The following is a 10,363-nucleotide window of genomic DNA, read 5'->3' as shown; positions in this document are numbered from 1 at the left end:
CCAGAGCCCTATGGACCCTGGTCAAAAGTAGTGCACTAGAAAAGGGTGCCATTTGGGAAACAAACCAATAATCCCCTTAGCTGAAGCTGTGGTTTGGCCTGTCCTGGCTAGGCAGGCAGACTATGCTAGGGCCGTAGGTACAGTATGAAGCATCTTATACCAGGAGAACTGATCTAGGATCAGGTCCCAACTCTCCATGTAATCATATTAATTAATGATCTAAAAGGCTAAACTGATCCTATATCTGAACTCCTACTCTGAGACACACAGCCAAAAGCAACTTACAAATATGTTTGTATGCGTTGCCCTAGCGTGGAATCAAACCCACAACTGCAGGACTCGTGTTGCAAGCATCATGCTCTACCAACTGAGCCACACAGACAGGACCAGTGTTTGGCTCTGTGCCTTACCTACAGAGTAGCTCTGTGTCACGGAGACACTGGGGCCAAGGTTCTGGTTACCGCTGGAGGACAGGCTGGGTTTGACCTCACCGTCCAGACCAGGGTTCAGGGAGGACAGGGAGTGGGAGTACTCGTTGGCCTGCAAAAAAAGACACGTTCACCATTACACAACCATAGAAATGAAGAAGAAAGGCTCATCTCTCCCTGCTGTGGGTTTTATTCCACCAATGTTTCATCTAAAGAGCCTTCATTAATCAGGGTTACACAATAACACAACATTAGCTACCAAAACCATGCGTATAGAGTCAAATACTGTCTCTCCATGAATCGTAGGATGTCTATGTGTGAGTGTGTGTGTGTGGGTGGGTGGGGTGTGGGTGGGTTGTGGGTGTCTGGGTTGGGTTTTGGGGTGTGTGTGTGTGCACGCATAAGTGTGTGCATGCATATTTGTGTGTGTGTGTGTGTGTGTGTGTGTGAGTTCACTATTTTCAAGCTGCAGCAGTGAGGGTGACAGTTCAAGCATATCATTAAAGTATTTTGGTTTTGTCTGAGAGGAAGTGGGATTTAGAAGAGCAGAATGAAAAGCCAAGCCGTCATCTGGTCCTTTGTGCTTGACTGCAGCCAGGAGTCCTGATCAGCCAAGGGAGAAAGCAGTTCTGCTTGGTTACCACGCCTCTGTCCCAAATGGCACCCTGTTCCCTGTACAGTGCACTAGTTTTGGTCAAAAGTAGTGCACTGTACAGGGAATAAGATTACATTTTGGACACACACAGACATGCCATGTGGCCCTGGTTCAGACAGGACACTATTCACCTTTTGGCTTTTTACATTTTGAATCTAAAAAAGCTTCCCCACAACCCTTTAACATTTCATTGGTTCATCATCAGTAACTAAAAATAGGTCTTCATATACTGTAACTTACATTGTTCTGTGTTACCATGTACAAATGAATATCAAACTGAAAGTAACACTATTTATATATGTTTTATCATAGTGAAGAAATTACTTCATTTTATATCGACCATGATGTATTTTCTATGTATTTATATTGGACTACGATACATTACTATAAAGACACTTTGTATACCCACAGAAAGTATTTCCTTTGTACGGCGGCGGACGGTTTAAGACGGTCATGGCAGATGTTAGTGTGTTTTATAATGAGATCAGACGTCCGGAGACTGTGTGTTGACAATGTTTGTCCAAAGCCCAGTGTGTGTCTGAGTGGCTCGCTGGGCCGCGGTCCCAAAGGGGACGCCTGGGAGCCTGTGACCCCACTCTTGTCTGCTTCTATCCCAGACAAACTCTAATTGTCTGCTACAACTGTTCACTGGGACAATGTCGGATGTTTTCCTCTATTCTTGAAGGCTTTAGATGCCAAACAGACGTTTTATCATGCAGATAAAGGATGGGTTAGAGGAGGGGGAGAGGAAGGAAAAAACCCCAAAGAAAAGATAGATTTGAAAAGGATGACCAAATGGCTAGCAGAAGTGTGGGAGGGGTGAATCTATTTAGTTCTGCATCTCCAGAATGGTGTTGTAATGGCCTTCTAACCAGGACCCAGACCCTGGCTAATAGGGGCACATTTACCAACCAGGAAAAAGGGGGCAAAAAGAGAAAGAGGGATCCATGAAAGGAGAAAATCCTCTGATTAATATTATATTAAATTAAAATAGATTTTTCTGGGCTGTTCCCGTCGCATCCACTCATTTTCCCTTATTCTTCTACTGGTCTCTTATTCCCTTATTCTTCTACTGGCCTCTTATTCCCTTATTGTTCTACTGGTCTCTTTTTCCCTTATTGATCCACTGGCCTCTTATTCCCTTATTGTTCCACTGGCCTCTTATTCCCTTATTGTTCCACTGGCCTCTTATTCCCTTATTGTTCTACTGGCCTCTTATTCCCTTATTCTTCTACTGGCCTCTTATTCCCTTATTCTTCCACTGGCCTCTTATTCCCTTATTCTTCTACTGGCCTCTTATTCCCTTATTGTTCTACTGGACTCTTATTCCCTTATTGTTCTACTGGCCTCTTATTCCCTTATTGTTCTACTGGTCTCGTATTCCCTTATTCTTCTACTGGCCTCTTATTCCCTTATTGTTCTACTGGACTCTTATTCCCTTATTCTTCTACTGGCCTCTTATTCCCTTATTGTTCTACTGGTCTCGTATTCCCTTATTCTTCTACTGGCCTCTTATTCCCTTATTGTTCTACTGGACTCTTATTCCCTTATTCTTCTACTGGCCTCTTATTCCCTTATTGTTCTACTGGTCTCTTATTCCCTTATTCTTCTACTGGCCTCTTATTCCCTTATTGTTCTACTGGACTCTTATTCCCTTATTCTTCTACTGGCCTCTTATTCCCTTATTGTTCTACTGGACTCTTATTCCCTTATTCTTCTACTGGCCTCTTATTCCCTTATTGTTCTACTGGTCTCTTATTCCCTTATTCTTCTACTGGCCTCTTATTCCCTTATTGTTCTACTGGCCTCTTATTCCCTTATTGTTCTACTGGCCTCTTATTCCATTATTCCTCTACTGGCCTCTTTTTCTTTTGAACCCCTCCTCCTTTTCTCTCTTCCTCTTCTTTAATACTCTATCTGAAGCTCTCTGTGATTGCAAGTCATTTCCAATTCGTTTTGGTATTGATCTTCCAGTAGAAATCAGTTTGGTAATTAGCTCCAAATTAGGCTCTCTTCTGGAGGTGAGTCCTGTCCTACTGATTTATTACCTACGTAATTCACCGCGATCGGAGAGAAATTAAAATGAACTCAATTAGGCCCATTGCTTTAGCTTCTTTTATGGGTCCCTCCTTAAATACTTGTAGTTTTATACGGGGACAAATGAATAGTCTCTTGTTGTTTAATAGTCTAATGAAAGTAAATAAAGGTTATCCATTGTAATAAGCCTACGAGAGGTTTTAATAAGAATAAATGTAGTATGTAAACATATAAGGGTCTAGTTATTGTGGTTTTGGGAGGGGGTGGTTACAGATGGGGTCTTCATTTGGTAAATGAGGATGGATAGGTGGTGAGTGTTTGTGGTGTTGACATCAAAAGGAATAAACATTGAAAATCCTATATACACACCCAGGTGTGTGAAAACACCTCAAGAAAACAAATCAAGAAAGCCCCTTGCTATGTTTACAATTTATAAAAACATTTCTGTGATAAATCTGACAGCCCGAAAGCTGCTTCATACACTGTTTCAATAAAAACATTATTGAAGAATGACACAGAACTATAACAGAAACACAGAGTCAAATAACACAGCAGCAAAAAAATAGAGAAAAATAGAGGTATTGATTAATTGCATGTTGCCTTTCTGTTATTCTCAATTATAAGGGATCCAGAGAATGTGGTGTTTTTTCATCCCAAGATCAATACGACGTGGGAGTTTTCCCTGAGATCCCTACAGCATTTTACATGCTGTTTTCTAAAACACTGGAATGACTGTTTTACCAGCCTAGACTTTTGTGGCCATTTTATTTTTGAGAGCTGCGTGGAGCAGATATGTATTGCTCAGATTGCTGTGTGCTACTTCGGGGTCCTCTGGGCCAACTAAATAAAAATAGCAGAATCTCTCAGCACAAAAAGTAAATAACAATCTGTTGAGTTTCAGGGAAATCTACGTTAGGAGAAGCAAAAATACACTAAAAATAAACAAACAGAAAAAACAACAACAACAACAATATCATGGTTGTACCGCTCGCGGCGATGGAACTTGGATGGAATGGAAGTGGTGAGGTGGGTGTAATACAGGTGTATTTGATAGTGTTAATGGTAACAAACAACAAGACGTTGCTAACCTGTTCTGGTTTGATGTGCTCCGAGGTTGGGAAGACGTCAGGGTACGAGGGGCGTTCAAAGACCCGGTCCAAAGCTTCCAGCTGCTGCTGAGTGAAAGCATCGGCCCGCAGGTGCTTCCGTAAACTGTCCACACTACCCTGAGAATCAGTGTTTGGGCCAGACCCATCTGAACCATCTACAAGAAGAGAGAGCAACAACACTAGAGTCTAATCACTGAAGCCCCTGTAAGGTAGGAAGCTGGCTGACTGAAGCCCCTGTAAGGTAGGAAGCTGGCTGTCTGAAGCCCCTGTAAGGTAGGAAGCTGGCTGTCTGAAGCCCCTGTAAGGTAGGAAGCTGGCTGTCTGAAGCCCCTGTAAGGTAGGAAGCTGGCTGACTGAAGTCCCTGTAAGGTAGAAAGCTGGCTGTCTGAAGCCCCTGTAAGGTAGGAAGCTGGCTGACTGAAGCCCCTGTAAGGTAGGAAGCTGGCTGTCTGAAGCCCCTGTAAGGTAGGAAGCTGGCTGTCACTGAAAACCCTGTAAGGTAGGAAGCTGGCTGTCTGAAGCCCCTGTAAGGTAGGAAGCTGGCTGACTGAAGCCCCTGTAAGGTAGGAAGCTGGTGTTTATATTGTTACTGTGTGTTAATGGTAGCTTTGGATAAGAGTACTCAGTGCTTGAGTTGGTCCTGTGCTCAAATTTTCCATCACCTCTTATAGAACATTGGCTCTAAAATATTATGAGTACCAGCACATCCATGTAAGCATTTCACTGTACCGTTTACACCCGTGTACACCCGCTGTATCCTGTACCGTTTACACCTGTGTACACCCGCTGTATCCTGTACCGTTTACACCGTGTACACCCGCTGTATCTTGTACCGTTTACACCCGTGTACACCCGCTGTATCCTGTACCGTTTACACCCGTGTACACCCGCTGTATCCTGTACCGTTTACACCCGTGTACACCCGCTGTATCCTGCATCGTTTACACCCGTGTACACCCGCTGTATCCTGTATCGTTTACACCCGTGTACACCCGCTGTATATTGTGTACCTGATGAATAAACGTTGATTTGATTTCACCCAAAATGAGTCCCAGCACCTATTTCAGTCCACTTCAAGCACTGGGAGTACTACTGATATATTGAATTATACAGTGCAAATTCAGTCAGGGTAGATTTTAAACGGGTCATATTAATGCTGCTTGTGGTGAGCCACTGAGTGCAGTGTTGCTTCACAGACAGACAGACAGACAGACAGACCCAGTAGAGGAAACTACTACTACCACACACAGTATTAGCCAGCATCATGATGTGAAAGCCCCTGTGGTAATTGATGGATTACCATCAGTGCAAATATATACTTGTTGTAGTGGTGGAGCCCATGTATTTTAATGTACTCTGCAGCTACAGTACCCAAGTGGCTTTTCATTCCATGTTCATTCCAGGCTCCAGGGGTTTCCCTCCTTCTACTCTCCTTCTCAATTTCCCTTTTCAACAATTTAATACTGCTTTCATTTTCAGTCGAGTGGCAGAGTAGCAGTGTTTCATTTGGGTAGCTAACACCGTTGTGACCACAGACAGACACGACAGACAGAGAAAGAGAGAGAGTAAGAGAGAGAGAGAGAGAGAGAGAGAGAGAGAGAGAGATGCTGTGAATGAATAAAACGGTACAGTCTAGTTCAATCATCTCCTAGTCCCAGGATGCCGTTCTCCAAACAGAGGGAGAGGGATGCCTTAGCTTTTCCCTTTGGCGCTTCCCTGTGATGCTATAAAGACCCACTTTTAAAGACCTCCAGACCCCCCCCTTCCCTTCCCATCCCAGGATGCAGTGGCTCTGGCTACTGCCTCCCAGCCTCCAGCCTCCTCCTCCGTGGATCTCTAGAAAGGGCTTCAGCTCCTTTACAAATCTGTCATTCTAAATTTGTGGCAGATTATGTTCTCTGGCTGGTCCTGGTGGGAGCGGCAGAGATATATGATATGCAAGGAGGGCCCCTATTGATTGCCTGCCTGATCTGGTGGCAAGAGGGAGCTGAAATGAACTTGAAATGAACATCATGCCTCAACTCAATGTGCGTATAATACTCTACTTAATCCCACATTTTTCTCTGCCAAGGAATTCAATTGATCAATCATGTCTCTCCTGATGGTACCATTTGGAAGGGTTATTGCCATTCCATTCTGCCGCTTGACCTTTTCTCACCGGGGCCAGAGGATGAACCTGCACTCCCAAGAAGAGCAAAAACGTATCAAGGGGCTATATAAGAGACCCTGGGGGAGTTGGGTGTGTGTGTGTGTGTGTGTGTGTGTGTGTGTGTGTGGGTGAATAGGTAACTGCCATGTGCTGCCCAACATACTACAATAATTCTATATCCTCAAACAAATGATTTTAATAACTAATAATTCCACAACACATTACAATAGCTTTTTATGTGAAAAAATACCTATTGTGGTATATGTACTACATTCTACAAATATGTAAAATCTTGCTATTTTCATAGCGTGATCGGTTGTGATCTGTTGCAATATGCAATCACAGGAGAACATAAATCACTTATACTCTACACTGCTCAGCTATTTTCATCTGATTTTCAGTATAGATAAATCTAATCGCATCTTTGATCTGGCATTATTTCTGGACAGCTCCACTGGGGGCCTCAGTCTCTCATAGCTCCGCTGAACGGTTGTCGCTTTATCAACCTCAACTGTTCCCTTCGGTCCTCGGAAGCAAATAGACTCATTAATTACTTTCCATCAGCTAGCCCAGAGTACCTACCATGATCAATATCTGCACATTAGTCATTCACCACAGAGGAATACACTTCCCATACACATGACAAACCATCCCCAGGTCAACCAACAGTACACAAGCTCTTGTTCCCACTCAAACCATCCTCAGGTCAACCTACAGTACATCGGCTCTTGTTCCCACTCAAGTTAAGGTGAAAGATCCATTTAAACATTTAAAACACCCCACCTAAATATTGCCTACTTGTATTATAAATAATCCTATAGGACTACCGTAAAAGCACCTCACTCTAATGCCCAGTACATCTGTGGATGTGACTCAGATTGCACCTTATTCCCTATATAATGCATTCCTTTTTGACCAGAGCCCCGTGGCTTGACTGTCTCACCCATGTCTGGTGGAGTAGGTTGTTCTGGGTGGTGGTAGGGAGACATTCAGTCTAGCCTGGCTAAACCAGACTGAATACTAAACTCAATGGTGAGCTCAAAGGTGAGCTCAGTCTAGCATTCAGTCTAGTTTTTACCAGGCTATTTAACTAGAGGTCTTTTGTTTCATCCTGAAGACATTTAGAAGTTAATTCAACCAACCCAATTACATTTTTGTGCATATCATAGCCACCCAGCAATGTAATTTTTAGTATACAGTATACAGTGCCAAATAACATTTGCTATAAGATATATTGTACATGTTTTTGGGGGCATGTTTCCCATCCCATTTTAGCTATTAATTATGTCATAGCATTAGCCGGTAACTTTGTTTACATGTTAGTCATTTAGCAGTCGCTCTTATCCAGTGCATACATTTTCGTACCGGTCCCCCGTGGGAGTCAAACTCACAATCCTGGCGTTGCAAGCGCCATGCTCTAGCAACTGAGCTCTGTTTTGTCACATTCTCCCCAGTCACTCCTCCCCAGTCACTCCTCCCCAGTCACTCCTCCCCAGTCACTCCTCCCCAGTCACTCCTCCCCAGTCACTCCTCCCCAGTCACTCCTCCCAGTGAATGTCATAGAAAATGTTTGTTGGTGAGTCTCCTTATCCTCCCCAGTCACTCCTCCCCAGTCACTCCTCCCCAGTCACTCCTCCCCAGTGATGCTAATAAGTTATGTTGTTATGTCATAGTAGACAATGTCTTTGTTTGTTGGTGAGTCTCCTTATCCTCCCCAGTCACTCCCCCCCAGTCACTCCTCCCCCAGTGATGGTGTCTGTGTTATTGATCAGTGAGTGACAGGGTTGAGTGTATTCATCTTGACGTGGCTGGGTATTAACACTCCGGTAACGAGGGAGCAGAGGACTCCAGACCCTATCAGATCACATCACTAGCTCTATAAAACAGACTCCTCTCCGCGGGCTCGCCACCCCCAGGTCATGACCCCTAGCAGGGGGTTGAGCCGATGTAATTCTGTCTCTGCCTGGAGTCAGAGAGAGAGAGACCATCTGACTGACTACACTGACTACCTGTCTGCCAAACACAACAGAGTAAAAACACTGGAAACGTTGGCTTTTGAGAAGGAAGCTAATGTCGTCTGGCTATGACTGTCATTATACAATTGGCTTGAATGGGTCGTAAAGAATTGACCAAAGCAATGGCGTCAAAATATAAGCTCGTAATTGGTATAGTATCTTATTCATGGTAAAATTCAAGCTGTGTTCAGTCTGTGTTTAGCCCTGAGTGGAGGCACAGGCAGGTGAAACGGCACCTTAGGGTCGTGAAAGCCCCTCTTGCCTGAACAGGCTTTCTGTCTCTCTGTTGTTTCATGTTTGAACAACATTTCAATACGTTAGCTAGTGATTCCCTTTACCAAGCATTGCATTAGCATTCTGTTTGTTTTTGTAATATCACTCCCTCATCTACAACTAGCTTCAATTTATACCCTGAATTAAATCAAATTAACACTAATTTCAAATTAAATTGTAAACGTTGACACATACATTTTTCGATTGAACGTTTTGGTTAATGTCATGTTAACCAAATCAAATATTACAACATTTAGTGCACATATGCTCCGCATAGCCTCTCTTTAATATGCTGTATCCTCTTAAGGATCTGACACTTTTTTTCAATTTTTGCCTAAAATGACATACCCAAATCTAACTGCCTGTAGCTCAGGACCTGAAGCAAGGATATGCATATTCTTGATACCATTTGAAAGGAAACACTTTGAAGTTTGTGGAAATGTGAAATTAATGTAGGAGAATATAACATATTAGATCTGGTAAAAGATAATACAAAATAAAAAAACATGTTTTCTATTATCTTTTTGTTACATCATCTTTGAAATGCAACGAAAGGCCACAATATAATATTGCAGTTTAGGCACAATTTAGAGTTTGGACACTAGATGGCAGCAGTGTGTGTGCAAAGTTTCAGATTGATCCAGTGAAGCATTGCAATACTGGACTATTTTGTATCAAGTCTGCCCAAATATGCCAAATTGGTCAATTGATACATTTTCAAGTACATAACTATAGAGAAGATACAAAATGATATGGTAATACAAAATGTACGTTTACACACTCCCAGGAATGTCATAAATTACATTAGCTTATACACTAACTTTCACAAATCTAGATGGCCGGGCGGGGTGGGGGTGGAGCCAGAGACAGCAGGGGTTCAAACTGTAAAACCCAGTTCCTACATTTGAATATAAAAATGGATTTTATCAAACAAAACTATGCTATATTTAATCTCTGGGACCTTTAGGATGACAAATCAGAGCAAGATTCCTGAATGTAAGTACATAATTTAAATTCAGAGGTGAATGTATCAAACCAGTTGCCGTGATACGTTTTTTGTTGTTGTGCATTCTCCTCAAACAATAGCATGGTATCTTTTCACTGTAATAGCTACTGTAAATTGGACCGTGTAGTTAGATTAACAAGAATTTAAGCTTTCTGGCCATATAAGACATGTCTATGTCCTGGACAGTTTGCTGTTACTTACAACAGTCACGCTAATCACATTAGCGCACGTTATCTCAACCGTCCCGTATACGGGACACCGATCTCGTAGAGGTTAATATATCTTTCTACTTACACAGATATGTGTAACTAAGACAATTCTCTCACTATACACTCTGCTGGCCTCAGAAAGAGAACTCTATATTGTCTGAATGGTAGTTTTGCAGACAATCTTATCCAGAGCGATGCTCTTACCCGTAGCGACATTACGTTCAACAATGGTAGGTACAACTACAGAGGCTGTGTAGGGGTAGGAACAGTGTACAGAAAGGCCGTGACACCACAATTCATTTATCTGTTCTTGGGTATTAAGTAGCTTTATTAATTGATTTTTGAACATTACAGTTCAGTGTGTTACTGCCTCCCTTTCTGATTTGATGTTGTTGAACTGAGATCCTCTGTTGTTCCACCCTTCTCCCTGTGTGCGCCCCAAATGGCATCCTATTTATTTTGTTGTTGTTTTATTTTTACTT

General features: G+C 42.7%; 1 protein-coding gene across 7 annotated transcripts in view; it reads right to left on the bottom strand.

Moving 5' to 3' along the window:
* LOC121530976 (paired box protein Pax-2a-like) overlaps positions 1–10,363 on the bottom strand; it is a 46,465-nt gene that overhangs the window by 18,321 nt on the left and 17,781 nt on the right. For all 7 annotated transcript variants that reach the window (XM_041836406.2, XM_041836407.2, XM_041836410.2 and 4 more), the window contains 2 exons: positions 4,209–4,384; positions 411–540 (listed from right to left, as the gene is read on the bottom strand). In XM_041836406.2, the coding sequence (XP_041692340.1) occupies positions 411–540; positions 4,209–4,384 (306 nt within the window). The remainder of the gene's footprint in view (positions 1–410; positions 541–4,208; positions 4,385–10,363) is intronic.

Source organism: Coregonus clupeaformis, chromosome 1 (genome assembly GCF_020615455.1).
Source record: "Coregonus clupeaformis isolate EN_2021a chromosome 1, ASM2061545v1, whole genome shotgun sequence".
NCBI classification, from domain to species: Eukaryota; Metazoa; Chordata; class Actinopteri; order Salmoniformes; family Salmonidae; genus Coregonus; species Coregonus clupeaformis.
The sequence above is the reverse complement of the archived record's forward strand: the minus strand, read 5'-3'. Positions and strand labels throughout refer to the sequence as shown.